General features: G+C 35.0%; 2 protein-coding genes and 2 long non-coding RNA genes across 9 annotated transcripts in view; 2 read left to right on the forward strand and 2 right to left on the reverse strand.

Moving 5' to 3' along the window:
• The window catches only part of LOC123517331 (huntingtin-interacting protein 1-related protein-like), a 40,498-nt gene extending 35,097 nt beyond the window's left edge, over positions 1–5,401 (forward strand). Inside the window, exon 20 of the mRNA XM_045277321.1 lies at positions 12–5,401. Within this exon, the coding sequence (XP_045133256.1) occupies positions 12–23 (12 nt within the window). The 3' untranslated portion in view covers positions 24–5,401. The remainder of the gene's footprint in view (positions 1–11) is intronic.
• LOC123517332 (ubiquitin-conjugating enzyme E2 T-like) lies at positions 5,157–11,026 on the reverse strand. 3 transcript variants are annotated; one of them, XM_045277322.1, is made up of 6 exons: positions 10,678–11,026; positions 9,342–9,456; positions 8,624–8,693; positions 7,951–8,155; positions 7,386–7,460; positions 5,157–6,991 (listed from the first exon to the last, which is right to left on the reverse strand). In XM_045277322.1, the coding sequence occupies exons 2-6, from the start codon at positions 9,451–9,453 to the stop codon at positions 6,962–6,964; spliced, it is 492 nt and encodes a 163-aa protein (XP_045133257.1). In that variant the 5' UTR covers positions 9,454–9,456; positions 10,678–11,026; the 3' UTR covers positions 5,157–6,961. The 3 variants fall into 3 exon arrangements, with proteins under 3 accessions (XP_045133257.1, XP_045133259.1, XP_045133258.1); XM_045277324.1 differs by lacking the exon at positions 10,678–11,026 and adding an exon at positions 10,465–10,483; XM_045277323.1 differs by lacking the exon at positions 10,678–11,026 and adding an exon at positions 10,245–10,384.
• A 60-nt stretch (positions 11,027–11,086) lies between these two features.
• On the forward strand, positions 11,087–18,981 carry LOC123517333. The gene is made up of 2 exons (XR_006678444.1): positions 11,087–11,221; positions 17,522–18,981. It is a non-coding gene; the product is annotated as an uncharacterized LOC123517333 (long non-coding RNA).
• Positions 18,982–19,519: 538 nt separating this feature from the next.
• On the reverse strand, positions 19,520–22,258 carry LOC123517781. Of its 4 annotated transcripts, none has more exons than XR_006678586.1 (3): positions 22,235–22,258; positions 20,499–20,752; positions 19,520–20,040 (listed from the first exon to the last, which is right to left on the reverse strand). It is a non-coding gene; the product is annotated as an uncharacterized LOC123517781 (long non-coding RNA). The 4 variants fall into 4 exon arrangements; XR_006678585.1 differs by lacking the exon at positions 22,235–22,258 and adding an exon at positions 22,107–22,230; XR_006678587.1 differs by lacking the exon at positions 22,235–22,258 and adding an exon at positions 22,171–22,194.
• Positions 22,259–23,772: the final 1,514 nt, after the last annotated feature.

Below are 23,772 nucleotides of genomic sequence, written 5' to 3' on the forward strand. Positions count from 1 at the left end.
TTTGTTTGCAGGAGCAGAGCTGAGTCCATATGATTAGTTCATCAAAAGAGCACTGGTTGAGTGGAGCCTTTGTGGATATTCACTCTTGATATTCATAATTACCTTTGCACATTATTTCTTTTTTGAAAGAATGAAAGGCACAATTGTTGTAATTTGTACCTTACTTAAAATATCAGCTATATTAACTGTATTATATAAAGCAATCATAACATTGTTGCCTTTTTGTATTTTGATAAATCAAATTATATATATATATATATATATATATATATATATATATATATATATATATATATATATATATATATATATATATATATATATATTAATCCTGATTGCACAATTATCGTACAATTATTCATGTTGATGTGTGATGCATTAGCAAGTATACTTGGCCAGTCAAATATGTTTTTATAAACACATATATTCTTATTCCCACATGCTGTTTGTCATACATCAACCATAAATTAGCTTATGCAAATCATACTGGTACTTTTGTTGAATGAAGCTGAAATTTTTAAATGAGTTTTCTTTGATTTCTTTTTAACATAAAATTATATATGCATGTATATACATGTATCATAAAATACTGTTATAATAAATTAGGCTCACTGTGCCACTTGTGGCAGATTATTAGGAATGTTAACCATCTGTAGGTACTCTTTCAGGGGTATTTAGATGATACAGCATCCTTCATTAATACACTATCCCAAATTAGTAAATATGTTGACAAGAGTCATTTCAATGCATGTATGTATTATTTTCTCTCTCTCTCTCTCTCTCTCTCTCTCTCTCTCTCTCTCTCTCTCTCTCTCTCTCTCTCTCTCTCTCTCTCTCTCTCTCTCTCTCTCTCTCTCTCTCTCTCTCTCTCTCTCTCTCTCTCTCTCTCTCTCTCTCTCTCTACAAAGGTTGTGCAAAATTGTGGGAGTTTATTCCCAAACTCTTTCTTTACTCTATATTATGAAGATTGGTTTTGAAAAGAAAATTGAAACGTAGAAATTGTTTATACAATTATATCTTTTATTGCATTTATTCAGTGTAACCTTTATTTTTACTTTAGTACTTTAAGATGTGAGTGTAAGAACAAGTAGTTGTGCTTCATCCACTGTGTTGTCATGTTGTGTGCAATATGTTGTATAGTTATACATCATGACTTGTTACAAGATTTGCACACTGTTATTGTGTGATTATTCAAACTTTTGTAACAGCATTACTATGTAACTAAGTTGAGTGTCCTGAATGAAAATAACCATGATCAACTTTGGTACAGTAGGAACTGTGATGCAAGGTAGGTTCCATAAAAGGTTGGATAAATGACTGGCTCATTGGGAACATAAAATTCTTTGATACAGTACAATCATTCCTGCTTCAAAGACATATCAGCCCTGACTATTCATAGATTGGGAACAAACAAATTATGTATTGTAGTAATATATTAAGTAATTTTGACACTATAAGTGTATAGTATGTGAGATCCATTTAATTTGTAATCAGTTGGTGCCATTGTTCATTTGCCCAGCTCTTCATAAATAAAAAGGAAATGAATGAAAAGCACAAATATACAAATATATGCATACCATGAAGTTGAAACAAAACTTGTAATTAATGCCACTAAATTAATGGTATGTGAAATTGTATGTACTCTTCTAATCAATTCATAATAGCAAAGCTTTACCCATCTTGCTATTCAATGACCAGTTCTTGACTTGTCTTCTCACTCATTACAGTTTGTGAAAAAGAATGATGCATAAGGTATTGACTTAGATACTAGAAAGCAACAATATTTTGTCTGCTGCAGATTTGAAGGAAATGCAAGAAAAGTTATTACCCACATGTCTGCAATTTCACACTGTTTTGACTTTGATTAGGAACTAGTGCCAGATTTGAACTTGTATTAATTATAATGTATTTCCTTTAAGTTATTGTAATATTTGTAATTATGCATACTGCTTGAAAACTTCAAAATCAAAATTTTCAAATTGCTGTGTACCAAAATGAGTTCCTACTGTATCACAGTCATACTTTAGTTACGGATCATCCAATTGAGTAGTTTAACAACAATAACCATTAATACCGTGCAGGAAAAATTTTATTTGTATACTTACCATAAGTTCATTTTACCTCACTTCATCTAATATTTACTTGACATTGTTCTCTCTTTTTTTCTTTTAAGAGAATGTCAGCTTGGTTCAAAATTTCAACCATTACACTGCTTTTTAATTTACCATAAATGTTGGTGTAGCTACAAGAAATTTTAGTTAAAATTTATATTTGATAAATCCTTGTCATTAATAACCATGTATGAGGTAAACTCATTATTAAGTGGGTGGAAGCCTGGATCTAAACTAACATTCTGGATTTGTCAAAATGCAATGATTTAAATGGTGAACTGAGATGACAAACAAACAAAATTACAAAATATGATTTCCATTGTTTTAACTTGGAATTTTATGGTCCACATTCATGCACATTGCATAAATTTTCATTCCATATACCTTTTATATGATGCAGTTTCTTAATTTTTATATAAGATCTAAGAGTTAGCTGGCTTGATTAGAGACAATATCACCTGCCAAGATATGCTGGCTTGAGTTTCAGCACAATTATATATGACCATATGAGGTAAAGGATCAGAATATATATATATATATATATATATATATATATATATATATATATATATATATATATATATATATATATATAACAACTTCTATACCATTTCAAATTCATTTTCTCTTGTATGCCAACATCTATGGTATCTTGGATTATGAAATTTAGATATTTGCCATATTTCATGCTTCATTAGTAGCCTTCTTCATGTAACATGGAGCAATGAGAAACTATATTAATATAAGAATGTTGTTTACACCTCAATGAGAAGTAATAGATACACTTCTCTTTAACCATTGTGTTCACCATAGTCAGAAAGGTACCTCAAGTCCTGTTATGTGGTGCTTCACCCAAATATGTACACTAGTACATAGTTACAAATTGTAGATTATTTTTTATAATTGCAAATTGTATTGTTAAATGCTGGATTTTTAAAATTATTGGGAGGATATATTTAGTATTTATCATGAGACTAAAAGATATTTAAATTTAATGAATCTTTTAAGGGATGGCTCCCATAATGTTTTGATGTAAATGTGGAGTCAGTAATTTAAGATGTGTATGTATGGTACGGCTCAAGAAACACAGAGGAACCAAACTCCTAACCCTTTACCCTACCCCAGGGAGGTACTGGCTTTAACTGTACAGAAAGTTCGTCTTTTACTCATGTTTACATTATGCATACAAACAGTAGCATATATTATCTTCATCAAGTTTACACTAATAGCATATAGGCCTGTATTGTGCATCTATTCATGCACTAGCACAACTTTCACCTGTCACCTGCAGCTTCAGTCTCTTTTCTGTCAGTACCAAGTAATTGTGCTCAATGGCATACTGTAATGCCATCTTTAATGTACTGCTTTGATGATTATATATATATATATATATATATATATATATATATATATATATATATAATAGGTGTCCAGCAAATAGGAAAAAAAAATTCTCAGGTCCTTAATGTTTTACAGAAGTCATGAAGATGAATTAAATTTTAAAGTATGTACGTATTAGAAAATAATGAGTGGAACTCATAATTGATAATGAACTTTTGTTGTAGTTGACTGGGAACACATTGCATACCACTCATTACATTACAATTTTATGATTGATGTGCCTGTGGTACATAAAATTGGTAATAATCATCAGTAACCTCTATAATTCCACTGTAGTGCATGAGATAGAGGCCTTCTCAACTTTCCATTTCAGTTGGTCATCTATTTGGAGTCATCCTAGCAACCTTATTTCTGTATTTAGTTTTCTGCTCATCTTGCATACAGTATATCTCATGGTCCTTTCTGTTACACATAACAGTTTAACAAAATATGTAATAGGTGAAAGTTATTGCAATAATTGATCACATTGATGGTATTGGATTTTGTAAAATTTAGAATATCAACAGTTATTGCTAGTATTGAAATGTTGGATTTATCAATTTATCAGTTTTTGGGCAATACATTTATTGCCAGTAATCGATTATTGGTTATCACCAATAACATCATTGCAATATTTTTTTTTCAGTTATTGAACCCAGCTATGGTTGTTTACTTTTATACACTTCCTCATCCATTGAATGAAACCATGAATTATTATTTGTTCACTTTTAGGTTGTTTTTGTGTTGATAGCAGATTTATTTATAGTTAGTAAACTTTTTTTACTTTGAAAAACAACCTTGTTAGTTACCATTTTTTTTTTTTAGATGGAATCATGTATTTCGCATTATATCACTAACTCTCCACATACTTAACGTTGTGCAAAAGACGAACCTACTGTATGTTATGGTTAGGTCAGTTGTGATAATAATAATACTATATTCATAAATGTGTATGTGTAATATCTGGATTATAAGTTGCTTAGATTCCTCATTATATGGGGTCATGTTTCTTGCCCATTATGATTTATTAATATTGGCTGTGAATCTGTCAGCCTAAATAGTTGGACTCCTTTCTGGCCAAAACAGTTCACACAAGTATCTTTGTAACCTGAAGACTTGTCATTATCAATACTTTGTGGTGACTGATAACCTGGATGATAATGACCTGTCCTTAAATAACTGTTTGGTATTTTTCAACAAAGAAAAGGAACATGATCATCCCATTGCTTACATGTGCTGCCTTAGGTAGTACATAATAACTAAATAGTAATCTGTATTATTCACATTGTTACACTGATTTTTAATACAGTATTTTAAAAATAAGTAGTTTTTCATACCAGTAGTAAAGTAATTAAGTTTTCTTTAGCTGACTGCATAGATTCCCATTGCAAATATCATAAAGGAACCTGTTATGTAGAGGAATGTTTATATTTCATGAAAAGTTTAGGAAAAGTATGTTGTTATTCTTATATATGGACATATTCAACATTTTTGCCACAAATGTTTATGAAAGATGTAAGAGTATATGATTATTGTATTAACATTTATGAAAAATAATCATGCTTATGTTAAGAAAGCACAGAGCAGATGACTTAATTATGTACAAAGAAGAAAGATCCTACAATAACAAATAACCTTAAAAGAAGAAAAATGATAATAATAATCTCCAGTTCAGAACAAGTTTAGTAACCTAGAACCTTTAACTAGTTTACAGAAACATGGATTTTATTTATGAAGAGCAGCCATCTTTCCCAAATGTAAATGTTACATGTGGTTGTGTGTGTGTATACAGATTGCTGAATATTTTAAAAATGTTAAATTTATAAAATGGGTTGAGATGATTTCATATAAAAATACAGACAAAGAAATTAATCTACATACAGTTTACTAATAAATCTATACAAGCAAAACAGATACCATTTAGAACCTATATGTGCTAGCATATTTATATAGCCTTCATGTCTTTTGTAAACCTTCAAAGGTTTCTTAACCAAGATATAATAATTTTGACTGCCAGTGAAATACAGATCCAAATGGCATAAACAAAATCTGATAGAAAATACATAAAATCATGGATCAGCATTACAACTCTAATGATCACATAATGTTTGTATTGGGTAATTAAAATTTTTTATTTACTTCTTTTTTATTTATTTATTTTATTTATTTTTTTTAGGAAAGAAATCAGTCAAGGAAAAAAAAAAAAAAGCCCACTTTAGTGCTGGTTACATAAAAGAAAAGTAAAGAGTTTGCCAAAATTAAGGAATAAATGTCTGGATATCTCCCTCTTAAAACAAGTCAAGTTGTAGGAAGATGGTAGTTGTAGAGAAGCAGGTAGGGAGTTCCAGAGTTTACCAGAGAAAGGTATGAATGATTGAGAGTACTGGTTAACTCTTGTGTTGGAGAGTTGGACAGAATAGGGATGAGAGGAAGGAGAAAGCCTTGTGCATCAAGGCCACAGGAGGAGGGGAGGCATGTAGTTAGCAAGATCATTAGAGCAGTTAGCATGAAAATAGCGATAAAAGATAGAAAGAGATGCAACATTTTGGTGGTGAGAAAGAGGCTGAAGACAGTCAGTCAGAGGAGGGGAGTTGATGAGGCAAAAAGCTTTTGATTCCACCCTATCTAATAAAACTGAGTGAAACCCCCACCAAACATGCAAAGAGTACTCCATATAGGAGCAGATAAGGCCCCTGCAGAGAGTTAGCAGCTGAAGGGGCGAGAATAACTGGCGGAGATGCCTCAGAACACCTTACTTCATAGAAGCTGTTTTAGCAAGAGATGAGATGTGAAGTTTCCAGTTAAGATTGAGTAAAGGACAGATTGAGGATATTCATTGCAGAAGAGTGAGATAGTTGAGGGTCATTGAAGAAGAGAGAATAGTTGTCTGGAAGGTTGTATCAAGTTGATAGATGGAAGAATAACACCAGCAAACACTACACACCTCGCATCAACATTATACACAATAGGGCCAAAATTTTAAGGACTACATGTGGAGTATGCTTGGTATTCAATGATCATAGGTAAACAACTCAACAAACTAGCCTTGCTAAGAATATTCCAATAATTACTAAGTATCCCTTTACCTTCAACAGCACAATGATTTGCCAAATGAACCACACAATGCACAAATTATTAATGTTTATCTTTCAGGAGTTATTCAGTGATTAGCGCAACTTTATTAAATACTACCTGCATTCATTCTTTTCAGCTATGTAGATTTTAAAATGTAATTAACAAAAAAATTGTATTTTTCCAGGTTACATTAAAAAGAACTTACAATTTATTATGTTCTAAATCCATACCATTTTATTTAATTTTCTTTTGATTAAATTATATCTATTAATGTTCTCAAATACATTTTCCTTTAAGAGGTAAAGAAGTATCCCAATACTTAAGTGTTAATTCATGATTTTACTCTGTTTCTGGATTTCATCTGTTTATTAAAAGCTAAGGTACATATCACATGCTTAACTGGGCTGTCTGGCCTCAGGATTATCCTGAAAAATAAAAACATATTTAAACACATTTTCTCCAATCTTTACCTTAAGATCTATACTGCATAGTACTGATGTAGATTGGTAATATACTTCCCAGTCTAGCTATAATTAATTCTACTGAAGGCTGCATTGATGTACACAATTATGTACTACTTCCCTATCTTGCTATATTTTCAGTTGTTCATTTTATAAGATATGCAAATGAGAGGGAAAATCAAAGAACAACATGTAATCATTATCACAGTGCAAATACTTGGAATTATGTTTTCTAATATATTATCTTGCCTAAACCAGGCCAAGAAGGGTGAGCCAAGCATCACTTCAGCTATCTAAGCACTTTTGTAAGCATTAAATTGCATGTATCTTTCAATATACATAAAAGAAATATACTCACACTTTGAGCATACTGAGCAGTCCATTCCTTGGCTGTGGCTTCATATTGTGGTCTTCGAAACTGGTATTCCTCTGCCTAAAGAGAAAGTAATAATTTCTCTAGTATGCATCCAAAGAATGACAGACGAGAGAATGCTATTTTATAGAGCTAATGCCAAAATCACCATAATTTTTCTTTCTTATCAGCTGAGGGAGAGAGTCAATTGCAGCAGAGATCATTAATTAATTGCTGGTTCCAATATATATATATATATATATATATATATATATATATATATATATATATATATATATATATATATATATATATATATATATATATATATATATATATATATATATATATATATATATATATATATATATATATATATATATATATATATATATATATATATATATATATATATATATATATATATATATATATATATATATATATATATATATATATATATATATATATATATATATTTTTTTTTTTTTTTTTTTTTTTTCATGAGAAAAATTTATGAAAATTCTCTCTCTCTCTCTCTCTCTTACATGCATCACAACAATGAACTTACAATATCAATCATAAGAGGGTCATCAGGGTTGGGTGAGGACAGCAGTAGTCTGACTGAAGTAAGAACACTAGAGATATTGTGTAAAGGTCTCCAGCTTCCTGATGGGGGCATCTTTAGCAGGTCCAGACAGATTCTCCCAGCAGAATCAATATTGGGGTGATACACTTTAGTGAGAAATCGCACTTTTGGTGGCAAAAAGGGATATCTGTAAAGTTAAGAGTAATAAAGAAAAAATAAAGTAAATACATAAAAAATAAATAAACTAACCAGTAATATGAGCAAAGTTAATAACTAATATATATATATATATATATATATATATATATATATATATATATATATATATATATATATATATATATATATAACAGCTGTTTCCCACAAGTAACTGTCAATCCTTCATAATTTCATCCTCAATAATATAGGCAGATGTTATGTGAATGGAAATTCATCTAATATCTAGGATTTACTTAATCATTAAATGCCTACTATACTACAAATATCAGAACAGAAATCTCCAAACCTATAAACATTACACACACACACACACACACACACACACACACACACATATATATATATATATATATATATATATATATATATATATATATATATATATATATATATATATATGATAATAAACCTATTAAGCTGAATGTTCTCTCCTTACCTCTCAGGAATTTCTACTTCTAGATGAAATATTCCCCCGCTATACACGGTTCCCTCCTCTCCTCTTAAGACTGGAAATTAAGCAACACTGAATTAGATATCATAAGCTAAAGCATCTGCAGTTTTTTGAAAACCAGCATTATGACTTTCTACCTCCAATTCAGTCATTATCTCTTCATCTATTTTTTTTTTTTTTAATTTGATTTTCTTTTTTTTTTTTTTTATATATATATATATACCATGTGGGCTTTTCATGGGAATTTCTGGGCTAAAGGGGATACTTTTTGTGATACCTCCTATCTCAAAGCCCACCCGCTAGGAAACCGTTGCCCTGAGTGAGGAAGCCCAACTTACACTTGGACCATGGACAGGATTCGAACTCGTGCGCTTGGAGACCCCTTGGACCCCAAAGGACGCATAGTTCCACTGTACCACGGCGGCCAAGTAAACTCTTATTCATTATTCATTTTATCTTTCATCTTCCTTAATAGTAGAATCCAGCTGTTGGTTTGACCTCTGAGTGGCACTCATCAGATGGATGAGTAAAGATTGGTGCTTTCAGCAATATCTAATATGTGACTACACCAAGTAGCACATATTTCAATTTATGTCTTGTATACCCAAACGTAAAAAAGATCTGACTGTTACCTGCAAATGGAAACAGTGTAAAAATTTAGTATGCGATTAATTTTGAATTTCTTAAATTCTTTAATCATTACCTGCACGAAATAATTCCAAGTTATCCCCTTCAGGCCAGCAAGTCACACCTGCTGGAGGAGATTCCTTCAGCTGCTGACACTCCTTCTGCAAACGTTTTATCCGCTGAGCCATTAACTGAAACCATTAACATAATATAATATGCAAAATCTCTACAATGACGGAACTTCAATAAAAATAATGAATTTCCTTCAAATAAACATAAAGGGCTATACACTGGGTTAATGTCTACCATCAGTCTTTGACAGTAACTACATGTTGTGGTAGTAGTTATACTCATTGTATGTTGCTTATGTTTCTTTTATTCTTTTTTTTTTTTTTTGTGCAGCCAGCTATTATTAATTCATTCATGCTTTTGAAAATTTACACGTGGCATAGAAAACATAATCAAATTAGGTTCAGATTAGGTTAGGTCAGATTTGGATTAGGTTAGGGGAGATTTAGGATTGTGATAGGTTGCATTTGGGGTTAGGTTATGTTAGATTAAGTATGTTTTGGTTGGGGAAACTGAAATAGCCAAAATTTTGCATTATCTGAAAGTTTAAGAGTTTTAACATCCATACTTGGCAATCAAAGGACCTGTTGTAAATTTCTAACATCACCGTACCAAGTAGCTTAATTTGGGTGTTACAATTGGTACGGTACGTACTTCCTTTAAGTTTCATAAGCACATTTATTCTTTCTATGTAGAGCTCCTGCTTTTGTAAAACTGAAATGTAGGCAACCATGATGTCAAATTCATCTCTAATTTGTATATTCCTCATGTGTGTCCTTTATTAGAATATGGCGCAAGGCACTATCCTACTATAGATGTCCCTCCAGCAGTCCTTGTTTCCCAGCTCCCCTTTCGTAGTTATTTCATTCAGCTGCTGGGACATGGAAATGAAAATATAACCAAAACTTACTCTATATTAGAACAGTGCCTGGCTCAGTAGTGTGGAGTGACATTGCATTAAATCTTATCTTTCCTCCCTTTCTCCCCGTCCGGCTAACACAGTTACCAGTTTCCCACGGGCAGCCAAGCTTATTATGATGGATGGACGGGAGGGCGGATGTATTATCTACAAAAACCGTAAACAATACTAATTTACTTATTTCTAGGTAGATAAATTTCTAAGACAACACCTTTCAAATATAACGACATGAAACAAGCTTGTTTTGGAGTTTGGCCACCAATTTAATTTTGTTCAACCACGCCATTGCGTCACTCTCAGCAGTGAATAGCTTGATCGCATTCAATGACACTTTGAACTTTGTTTTCTTTATTGGGGCGAAGATAGTTTGTAGTCAGATAATTCGATGAATTCCAACAGGAAAAACGCTAAGTAGTATACTCACTCAGTGTGCAGGTACGGTGTAGATAAAAGGCACTGATGTTACGGGTATGCAATGATCTCTTGTGCATCATATAAGCCCAGGCGGAGACCTACGAGGCTATGACTAAGAGGCCTGAGGGTATTACAGGCGTGGTAGTTATTTTTCAAGGCGCAGGTGAGACAAAATTCGAAAGACGAATGACGGAGTTTCTATTTCATCTTATTTATTTATTTATTATTTATTTTTTAGGACAACACCTTTAGTAACACCCTCTTCAACACCAAAATGAGTCAGTATCGCACCGACTCATCGTCAGTGCCGTAACTTTTGGGCTTTGGTGAGACGAAACTTAACGAAAGTCCCAGTTCAGTTAAGTCCAGTAGTTGGCGTGGGTTTGAAAACCTTTGAATTGGCTCCCACTTTTTGTGTTTCCCGCGCTTTAGGTCATTCACTAATCTCCGGGATTTTATCGGGACTTCTGGCAACTCAGTGCTGCCAATCAAGCCATTACTTGTGAACAGGTGGTGGAGGAAAGAGGACGTGAGGTAGTCTATACTCCGGTTTGGTAAGATTGCTTTATGTATGTATGTGAAGTTATATTGAGGTAAATAGTTCACCAAGATGTATGTTAAGTTCACTGAGTTTAGGCATAGTGAGTGGAATGGTAAGGAAAGGTGTGGAGTGATCTTAACTATCTGTAACTACCCAATAACGCTATTGCACTACACTCATTGGCAAACGTGGTGTTGCATAAGGGGCAAGGTAGAAATACACTAGGACTAGGTGGTGATAAACCAATATTTGTTCAAGGTTATATTGATATCAGTTCAAAATTACAAGATATGCTTGCTTGAAGTTGACCGCTAACTAGACTGGTAGTCGCAGCAAACTACCGAACCCTCGTTAAGTGTAGTAGTTGAACATGTGAAGCGAGTTTCTACGATATTACAAATACTGAGTAGAGTTTGTATTGACCACAAATTTAGCTACATAGTTATGTTTACATATGCGTGTCCCATAACTGGATTAGACAGATGTTGGTGATAGGGATTACATAAATGATAGTGGAAAAAAAAAAAAAAAAAAGTTATAGTGCAAATTCCTGGGGAAAAAAACCCGTAACGTATGCTCACTGTCGCCACTGCAGTAGGGATGTGCGGGATCGACAAAAAAGTCGGTGTTCTGAAACATACTGATGCGTTTCGATTCGATACGAAAACATAATACCGATATACCGGTATTTCCTTAAAAATGCTGGCAATACCTATATATATATATATATATATATATATATATATATATATATATATATATATATATATATATATATATATATTTTTTTTTTTTTTAGCGGAGGGGGATTGAAAAAGTTTCCTTTATCTAACATTGTCGGACAGTATGTAAATACAATCAGAGAGAGAGAGAGAGAGAGAGAGAGAGAGAGAAATTTATTAATCCCTTCAATACTGAGGCACATTTTTACCCTTGGATTTGTGAACGAATAGACTATTTTATTGACATTAGGAAGGGTCTATGGAGGTCAGAAGAGTAATAGCCAGTCTTCACTATTTTAATCCTCACACAAGTTTCTGAGGCAATATGAAATCACCAAATAGTTAGCAGAATGAATGTGGAAACGTGTCATGCTTCTGAAGGGGTTAAGGGAAGGAAAATATTATGTAAGAGATTTGCTATTGTTGTTGTTATTGTTATTGCTATTGTGACCAGAACAATCTTTAATAACTCGTGTGCTTCGGATGAGTGGGGTTTGAGTACGACAATTATGTATTTTTTGACTAGAGGCGTTGTAATCTTCAGCCCTGTAGTATTATATAAGACGTGACAATACTAATAACAATAATAATATAAGGATAGTTCGTAAAGCCAACTGTAAAGTGTATAATCATTTAGTAGTATAAAAAAGAAGTATATATACACACATATCTATATATTATTATCGGTGTATCAAAATGTGGGAGCGAGTGAGAAGAGTTAATTTATGGTGTTGGCAGTACTGGTCGGGTGGTGTTGAGTGATCGTATCTTGAAATGTGAACTTATTGTATCCTTCTCATTTACTTCCTTATCTATTTGTTTGTTTGTTGATTCATAAGTACGTGTTTGTCCAACAGCTCATTCATTTGTTTATACAATTTTCAATCAATCAAATACTCTATTGATGTGTTTGCTTGTTCATGTCTCTCTAATCATTCTTTTTTTTTTTTTTTTTTTTTGCACAAAGTATCATTATTGTTCTGTTCACATTGATATTTATTTATTTTATCTATTTATTTATTTGTTATTTTGTTCTCTTTTATCACTAGTCGAAAATTCAAAGGTTCAAGGCGTCTTATTAGAGAGAGAGAGAGAGAGAGAGAGAGAGAGAGAGAGAGAGAGAGAGAGGCTGAGCGGTATAAAGGCGCGTACACACTTGTTGCACTTCCACGTACCGTTTCATCGTTGCGTATCACCCAGTGATACGATACAGTGTAACAGGGTACTGTACACACTTGTTGCGTATCCGTGTGTTGCATCGTCGTTCCGTAGTGCAACAGTGTCATTCAGTTTCTTCCTGACCGTAGCCATGAGTGCAAATGTGCAGTTGGCTGCAGCCAAGTATATTCTTATTCATGAACATTAAGTCAGCAAAAGGAAAAAAAAGTCACGGCGTTGTTGGGTGTCTAAACTCAATGCAAGTAGGGAGATGTGCAATGGAACAATTATGTTGGCTGACTTAAAATTCCACCATTTGAGTGGGCTGTATAAAAACTTTACAAGGATGCACCCAACTGATTTTGAGTTTCTATTGTGTGTGATTAGGTTGAAAATTGCAAAAGAAAAAAAAAAAAAAAAAAAAGCGTGACCGTCAACGACAATACTGAACGTGCAATGAATGGGACGATGCCACGCTTCCCGTCCACACGAAGATTGGTGAGTTGGGTATCATTCCTTTGATGTGACGGCAAAAGACCGACAAATGGCGGATCGAGCCTGTTCCGTATGTTTGTATCATATTTTGACAGGCAATTGTGCAATTCTCTCCCGTCCACACTGCTACGCAACGATGATGCGATCCGTGGAAATGCAAGAAGTGTGTACGCGTCTTTAGACGACGAGTAAAGGCGGGTTCACACGTGCCAATTTGCGACTGAAATTTTTACGTACTTAGAGTTTTCGACTCAAAATTGGTGCCTAGCAACTGGTAAAAGCCGTCGCAAAGCAAGTTAGTCGTTTTGTGACTTAATTTACGTCATGACGGCACGGAGTAAGTTTTGAAAATGTTGGCTCCATATATAGAGATGATGATGTTAGAGCTGGTGAAGAAAAATAACACATTTGCATAAATAGTTGCCACTCTACACGAACTATTTCCCTCAATGCAGGGTGTTGTTGGGGATGAAGATCGAAAACTTGTCAGGATTTAATTTGATCGCAATTGTGCACAGTCTTCTTAAGATTAATCATTTTCTTATGAAAAATGTAGGCTAATTTAGAGTGTGGTAGACACTCTTTCTTTCTTTCTACTTAGTCAGGGACGTAACCACACGCATTTTCTTTTCTGTTGACTCTTCCACAAGTACCCCCACTGCTTCAGCATCGTCACTGGAAGAAGACATCTTGGCGGGTAGCTGTTTGTTTACATTCACTTCCCGCCAAGGCTCCATCTAGTCGATGCTTTCCAGGTGTGACACTTTCCGACTAGAAGGGATGAATAGGAAACTCTACGTTCGTAAAATTTCAGTTGAAAATTGGCACGTATGAACCCGCCTTAAGAGTAATAAACTTCTTGCTATTAAGTTTCAACGCCTTTTTTTTTTTTTTAGGTGTAAACTGTTTTCTATTCTGTAATAAGTAAGATGTGTAAGTGTTGCACTCCTCTTGTTTTACTATGTGAAATTAATGATAACGGCACTTTCCTTGACTCGTATCAATGTTTACTATGGTACTCATCTTTCAGCCAGCCTGTCTTTACCAAGATTGACCCAAACACCGTCTAAAAGTCTTTATTCTAGTTGTAATTTGGCCGTATTACATTTTTCCTCGGTCTCAGTCTGTGTATTTCTAAGGTAGCTTATATTTGTCTAGCTGCTCCCTGAGGTATCAATATCGTAGGTCCCGTTCAGAGTGGGTGCAGACAGACAGACAGACAGACAGACAGAGAGAGAGAGAGAGAGAGAGAGAGAGAGAGAGAGAGAGAGAGAGAGAGATATTAAGGCCCGAGGTCGAGGGTAGAAGGGAAGGTAATGAATGTGGTACCAAGAGTCGCTGTCATTATTGGAACGAAGAGCAGAGGGAAGGTCGAAGGGAAGGCATGGGTGTCCCCATGGTACAATAACTTTTTGATCAATGGGTGCCCCGGTGTCTTCCACATGACCTTCGAAGAAATATCTTATAATTTTCGTAAGCTGGAGTGACCAACGAATAGTATGAACTAAAATCATCAAGAAATATTTTTAATCTTGGAAAACCGATAGTTATGTTTCCACGTAAGTTACTAATATATATATATATATATATATATATATATATATATATATATATATATATATATATATATATATATATATATATATATATATATATATATATATATATATATATATATATATATATATATATATATATATATATATATATATATATATATATATATATATATATATATATATATATATATATATATATATATATATATATATATATATATATATATATATATATATATATATATATATATATATATATATATATATATATATATTTATTTATTTATTTATTTATTTATTTATTTATTATTTTTTTTTTTTATAATAGTGAAGGATCGCCTTAAAATCGCGAGGTGGGAGAACGTAGTGGATCCAGAAAGCTCGCCACCTAGCTGTTTTATGAAGTTTGTTTTCGTTTGTCAGTTAAGTTACACTGTTTATTTCATGGTAATAAATATTTTCTTTAGTGAGCTCATCATCCAAGCCTATTAAAGACCAAATATGTGCATGAGTTAATGGAGAATAGGAAGTGAAAAGTGAACTGCCAACAGACAGAAGGCTGTCAAAGTATGCAAAGAAAAGCCAGTCACAAGGTAGATACTAGCCTGTATAAGCAGGTTTAAAACAAAACCACAAAGATGTATGTAGGGATGTAGACAGAGAATTTCACAAGCACCCCACTTCACACTAACCCAGGACTTCTTATCAAACACTCATTTGTTTGGAAATCACTGTCTTACAAAAACCATATCAAGAAGCAGTGGTAGTTCATTACAAGAGTTGAGAAATTTGTATTCTTTGGGATCTGTTAGACCATAATTTGTATGCATATCATTAAAAATTACATAGTTAACAGTATAGTCAATCATGAATTACATTAATCATGGCCTGAAATGGTTTGGATACAGGACTATACATCTTGAGAATTACAATACTGTCAGTATACCTATATTTAAATCCTTGCACATCACACCCATCTCAGTGAAAAGTTATCTGTTGACTTTGCTTGAACATTATTGCACTCAATGTTTGTCACTCGCTGTCTTTGTTGAGAGAGAGAGAGAGAGAGAGAGAGAGAGAGAGAGAGAGAGAGAGAGAGAGAGAAATGGAGGAAGTGGGATTAAAACATGAGAAAGAACGAAAAATGGATAATAAATGAAGGAAATGGAAATAAAACAGAATACAGAGGAATAACAAAGGAATAACACGAGAGATAGAAAGAAAAATAGATAACGATTAAAGGAGTAGGAGGAAATGGGAATGAAAATATATTAATGAATAAGAAAATAGGAGGAAATATATAATAAAACAGCGGATAGAACGAAAACTGGATAACGGACAAGGGACGAGGATAACGAATAAGGGAATAAGGAATAGTGAATCCTCTTTTCCTTGCCCGTTTTGCATTTTTCTTCCTTTCCGTGGATTTATTATAATTTCCTTCTATTTCGTTATTCATTATCATATTTTCATTCCCATATCCCCCTATTCCTCTATTCGTTATCCATTTTTCTTCCTATCATGTTATTCTTTGTTATTCCTTTCTATGCTGTTTTATTTCCATTTCCTCCATTTATTATCCATTTTTCTTTTTCTCCTGTTTTAACCCCACTTCCTCCATTTATTGTCTCTCTTCTTTCTCATTTTTTTGTTTGGGGGGGGTGAGTTATTATTTTGCTTTAATTTTGGGGGGAGGAGCTATTATTCGTCGAAGGTCTGTTGTGTTTCCTGTGAACCCATTAGAGGGCTGTACGTGGCTCACTAACACTTGCACTCTTACTAGATTCCTTATAATAAGCATCTTTGGTGCCATTATAAGTTTCTAAATGAAAAGCTACCGACAGAACGCAGAAGAATGTGTTTTTTCTCACGACTGTGGCAGGACAAGAGCTGCGCACCAGTAACGGAATACCGGTATCAGAACGGGATAATGGCGGCGGCGGGGAGGAAGAGGCTAGAGCTTTCTTTACAACCATGTGTGGGGCCATTGGATTACCAGATATTTTCACCACTAATAAACCTTTGGTAATGTAAGTTTATAGATAAGAAAAAAAAAAAAAAGTTATTCTGACGACCGCGGCAACACAACTGGCTGAAGGGGGGGGGGTAGAGGAGAGACCAGGGATCCTTTGTTTACAACTACACGTGTGGACGTTCGATTATCAGATTTTTTTTCAAGTATTAAATCGAACTTTTGCGTTTGAGTATTGAAAAGTTGGACTATTAAGACGTTGGAGTATTGAGTCTCCACTGTACCTTCCTGTGCCACAAATGTGATTACAAGTGAGCAGTTTTGACAATTTCAGATTAATAAGATGACATGAAAGTAAATGATTGTTAAACATGAAGTTTTGTTGACTCCTTTCTTTTTTGTTGCAGGCTTTTGAAGGTCCAGCGGCACACTGCACACTGCTTTCATAATCGTGTGTGCAGAGTGCAAGGCAGAGAGGGGCAAGGATGGAGAGTGCTTCAACATTCACAGCGTCATTGGTTCATGCTTTCTTTTTTATGGAAAGTAGTACACACAGTTTTAACCAAAGGATTATGTCATCATTCATATTCATAGATTTCATGACTTGACATTGTGTTAACCTTTGTGCATCAGATCACTTCATTATATGTAAGCGTATATTTAGCTACAAGGAGTAACGGTTTATGGAATTTGTAATGTATAAAAAGTGACTCATAAGAGATCTTGCATTATGAGAATTTGTTTAAAGGTCTTTGTTTATTAACATGATCTGGTTATGTCAGTCTTAAAAAGTCTAGATTGAACAGACACTGCACTTCCTACAGATGGAATTTTAGTCAACACTGCAAGGTGTGTGTGTGTGTGTGTGTGTGTGTGTGTGTGTGTGTGTGTGTGTGTGTAACTTTGTGGGCAAGTGTGCCCACAAAAAAACCTTGCCCCACGTGGCCTGCATGTGTGTCGTGTGTGCATCGGGCGTAATCTTCTGTTTGTCATGTTTCTTTTGTTTGGATATACAGTGTAACTATTCCCAAAGTAGTAAAAATAATTTAAATTGTAGAAAATTATGTCAATGAACTATTTATAAAATTGGCAAATAATGAGTCTAAAACAATGGTCGTGACAGTCAGGCATTCAGTGAGACTTGATGCTAATTGTGTAGAATGCGGTCCCAGAATGATGGTCTGTTTTTTTTTATTTATTTATTTTTTTTATTTATGGTGATAATATAGTGTTGCAAGGGACAACATGCTGTCTGAGAGCAATGACATTATGAAATGCTTAAAAAATAAGTTTAGAGTTGATAGTTTTTCCTAGAATTTTGCAATGAAAATGATCTCAAAACACAGCTTTTATGTTCTTGTATTGGTTTCTTTGGCAATGATAGGTGCAATGAGGTAGACCTGTTCATACAGGGACTGCTGCCATGTATGTTCAGGCCTCATGATCGCTCTTGTAATTATGCTCATTTTTGTTTCTCTAATACTTTTGAAATATTTTTTATAAGTTGAAATATTCCCAGAGAAATATGATACTTGATTAAATTGTACAAATATTGATATTCCCCTGTAAAAATTTCGGTTTTTGAAAAAAAATATTCCCAGAGTAATTGTCTCAAGTTGAAAATGTACAACTGCTATTCCACTGTAAAAATTTTCCGAGTAATTGGCTCAAGTTGAAAACGTACAAATTGTTATTCCACTGTGTAAAAAAACAAATTGTTATTCCATTGTTATTTCACTGTAAAAAACAAATTGTTATTCCACTGTGTAGACATTTTCTAAAAATTTTCTAAGTCGAAAATTTCGGTAGAGTTTACCGAAACTTTACACATTTTTGTGTAGATTGAATAAAAGGGATGGAAGGGAGACTCTTCATTGTATTTTTAACCCAAATATACATCTGCACTTGATCCGGAGACTCTTCGGAGTATTTATGACTTAACACAATTTTTGGGGCAGTTTTGGCAGTTTTGCAGCTGATTTTTTAGCATTTTGGGCAGATTTGCAGGGATTTTGGGGAGTTTTGCATGAATTTTCAGCGTTTTGGCGGATTTGCAAAAAGATTTTGGGATTTTGCAAGATTTTTCAGCCGTTTTGGGGTAGTTTTGAAAGATTTTTCAGCATTTTTCTCACCATTCTGGTACGGAATATTTTTTGGCAAGCTTTGCAGGGATTTTTCAGTACTGTTTTCACTTTAGTTTTAAGGTTGTTTTGCAGCTATCTAACTGATATTTTGGCCGAGTTTGGGCCCATTGAGAGCATCATCCTCAGGCTTCTTTCAATTCCTAGGATACTTCAGTTTCAATTTAAGATTTATTCAGTTCTTATTTGAACAGACGGGACTAATAGGGTTAGGGTAGGTTGTTTTTCATAAGTACTCCGAAAAAAAAATCTAAAGAATCAATATCAATTTTATGATTTATTAATACTTAACCAGTTAAGTGGGTACATTAACATAAAATGGAATGAATGAACAACATTTACAAGAGTGATCGACAACATGTACATTAAATGGAAGGAATAAATAACATTACAAGAGTGATCGACAACATGTATTGGTTAGGTTAGACCGTTAGAAGCGAGGTAGTCAGATGGTGCGAGGCAGAGTCCAATTCCTCCATGCAATGTGCAGCGAGACCGTTAGCGTGGTAGTCAGATGGTGCGAGGCAGAGTCCAATTCCTCCATGCAATGTGCAGCGAGACCGTTAGCGTGGTAGTCAGATGGTGCGAGGCAGAGTCCAATTCCTCCATGCAATGTGCAGCGAGACCGTTAGCGTGGTAGTCAGATGGTGCGAGGCAGAGTCCAATTCCTCCATGCAATGTGCAGCGAGACGGTTAGCGTCTTCCAGTGGAAGACGACTCGGTTTCCTATCGCAGGTTGGGAGGTTAAGACACGCTGGTTTGGTTCTCTTCAGTAGTGGCAGGATCTGTAATAGATATAATTTTACCTTTTAGATTTTAATCATTAACAACCTTGTCCTCAAATGTAGTGTGTGTGGGTGGGTGCGCCCTCTTTAGATTTTAATCATGAACAATCTTGTCCTCAAATGTAGGCTAGGTTTGGTGTGGTATGGTATTGTATGGGGTGGGTACGCCCTGTTTAATGACACGTGCATTCCATTTACCTACCACTAAGGAACACTAATTTGTAGTAGTTATCAACAAACCTCACTTTAAAAATTTACTGGCATTTCGCACTCTTCTCTGGCTACGAACCTTATGGATGGGTTTTGCTTTAATAACCCTCGTTACATTACCTTTAACACCAAGACCGAACACATCCTGATAACCTACGCCTCCATACGACTCCAATGAACGTGTTGAAACGGCCCAGCCCCTACCTATACCGGACAGCACGCCTCCACGGTCTTCTGAAGAGACAGACCTTGAGATGGGACTGCTTTCACAAGGACACCGATGAGGAGGAGCAGCAGCAGGATGCCGGGGAGTTGCAGACGCTTGGGCGGGTACAGGTTGGACTCGAGCACCGCTGTGGCTGAGGAGTTAGTTTGAGTGAAACCGATGTGGTGCCAGACTCGCGGCGGGCCGTGCTGCATCTCCTGACTGACGCCCGAGACATGTTTGCCCCATGTTTAGGGAGTGGCTGGAATGACCCGACCTTCTCCTTTGTATACACTTCTGCAAAGAAAGTTAAATCAAACAAACATTCACCTGTTGTGTTATTGTCATTCTTTATACAGATCTAAGACCTTTTCCAGGACATGGGGACAAATTGCACAGTATAATGGACAAATTGCACAGCATAATCATCAGAGTGACTAGGATCAAATTAAATGCAACTGTGTATAATGATTCGGAACTAGCGTGTTGTGCTGTATCTAGCATGAGCACCATAACACGAAGAAACTTAATACTCTATTGTTTTTACACTTACGGCACCAGATAGTGACAATCTGGGATAATTGAACAATCATACTCCTAACAACCCGAATTTATCCAAGGAGGGTCAAACTGACCTGAGCAATGAGAGAGCCCTTACCCTACACTTACCTCTGACTATATGTTTGGCACTATGGGTTTTCCTTCCCACACTTCCTCTGGTGAAAACCCGTATGTGAGCCTACTTCTTCCATTTCACCAAATTCTACAATCACAGTTTTACATTAACACTTCTAAATGCACAGATATTTCTAAATTAAGATACTTAGCGAGATGACGGATTCCGGCCCGAGTGAGACTGGAACGTAAACATGGTAGGCACGGAAGGCAGCTGGGTAATAGTAGACCGATGTTCAGGCTCCCTTCATGTCGAGTAGGAACGAAGCTCCCACGTAACTGCGATACACCTATCACGCGCTCGAAACAAGTATCGAATACAAGAGGTTCAAAACTCTTCAGGTAGCATTAATTACTTTTCGGATCATTACACAAACACCACACATACACCACGCGCACACAGTACTCTATATAGTAGCAACGAACTCAGAAGCTTACAAGATATACAACTAAATCTGAACACAACGAGACACTGAGGAAAATGGAAACCTACGAAAATTCCTACTCGCAGCTCAAACCAAGGTTCATGACAGAGCTTGGCTTACATCTTCGCCACCGCTCAGTAAAGAGGCCGAAATACATTAAGGGAAGCCCATAAGAGGCACTAATAGCACCTTTCAGCCTTGCTATCAATACACAAGCCCTATCGCGGACACGCTTACAGCAGAGTTGTGAGCATGTGCTGCGCTCAACAGAGATATTACGAGGCGCTCTCCATTAATAAAACACTACCGCATTATTTCACGACGGAATGGCAACTTCCAATACGGATTAACTTTTATCAAATAGCAAACTGATGCTAAGAACTACACTATATACACAGTTCTACGATATGTCAGGCAATACATCCTATCCTTTAAAACAAAATGGAACTTTCAAATACTCCTGTTCATGAGAAATAGGTAAACGTCCTAAACTACACATGCACACACGCACACACCAACATCAGCACCACAGTATACAGTGTCTAACATACCTTCCCGACCTATAACAACAACAACTCCACGAGAGGATGACACCAGACCAACACAAATCCTTACAACGTTAACCAAACTCGTGACAAGGCAGTGGGCAGACACACTTCTTGGCGCACACACGTCTTACCTGCACACCGCCGACAAAAGAAAGCGTTTCCTTGTGTCTCACTGCTTTCCGCTTCACCTCCTCTTCATACTCCTCCTCCTACTTCCCCCCTCCTCCTCCCTCCCTTGTTTGCAATAAAGACACTTAATAACTGACTAACCATTCTCGGTGAGTATCGTTATATATGAGCATTGATACCTGTAGTCTAAGCCGATGGTAGCCCTCGTAGGTCTCAAACCTCCTCACTCACATGAATGACACTCCTTTACATAGCTTTATGTCTATCTATCTATCTATCTATCCATCTATCTATGCACCTATCTATCTACCTATCTACTTACACACACACACACACACACACACACACATTATTATTATTATTATTATTATTATTATCAACATCATCATTGTTATAGTTGTTACCATTGTTATTATTATCATTATCATTATCATTATTAACATTATTATCATTACTATTATTGATATTATTATTGTTATTATTAATATAAATATTATTATTATGATTATTATTACTATTATTATTATTATTATTATTATTAGTAGTATTATTATTATTATTATTATTATTATTATTATTATTATTATTATTATTATTATTATTATTATCATCATCATCATCATTATCATCATCATTGTGAGGACATGGCATATAGTTACGGTGCATAATATTTCCAGCTGTCACATTACTGAAGTGTCAAGACATAATTCTTTAACCAGCCAAACCAACGTATCCACATTTTCCTGCACTAATTATGAAGCCCGTAGGCCTACAGGCATGACGCGTGAATAATATTGCCAATGCTCATAATACTTAAATGAGGAAGTGATAGTTTGAACAGCTTGTTTCATCGAGGCGGGGACGCCACCTACCAGAAGAAAAAGGTAAATAAAGGTACAGTACACACACACACACACACACACGCTGTTATAACCAACGACGCCGCCCAGCTCTGGGCGGCGTCGTTGGTTATAAGTGTGTGTGTGTGTGTGTGTGTGAGTACTGTACCTTTATTTACCTTTTTCTTCTGCTTCTAGGTGGTAGGAGGCGTCCCCGCCTCGATGAAACAAGCTGTTCAAACTATCACTTCCTCATTTAAGTATTATGAGCATTGGCAATATTATTCACGCGTCATGCCTGTAGGCCTACGGGCTTCATAATTAGTGCAGGAAAATGTGGATACGTTGGTTTGGCTGGTTAAAGAATTATGTGTCTTGACACTTCAGTAATGTGACAGCTGGAAATATTACGCACCGTAACTATATGCCATGTCCTCACAATGATGATGATAATGATCTCTCTCTCTCTCTCTCTCTCTCGAGAGAGAGAGAGAGAGAGAGATTGTTGATGAATTTATTGTGCTCTTGGCGTCATACAATGGAAATTATGGGGACAAATAAGAACTACAGCGAATAGTTACACACACTCACACACACACACAGGCATATACAAAGATTAACAACAAACAAATACTTAATCGTGACCAAAAAAGTGACAAGGTGAAGTGGTCAGCAGCTATCGAAGAAAGAATGACGTGTCA

This window comes from Portunus trituberculatus, chromosome 42 (genome assembly GCF_017591435.1).
Source record: "Portunus trituberculatus isolate SZX2019 chromosome 42, ASM1759143v1, whole genome shotgun sequence".
Taxonomy (NCBI): Eukaryota; Metazoa; Arthropoda; class Malacostraca; order Decapoda; family Portunidae; genus Portunus; species Portunus trituberculatus.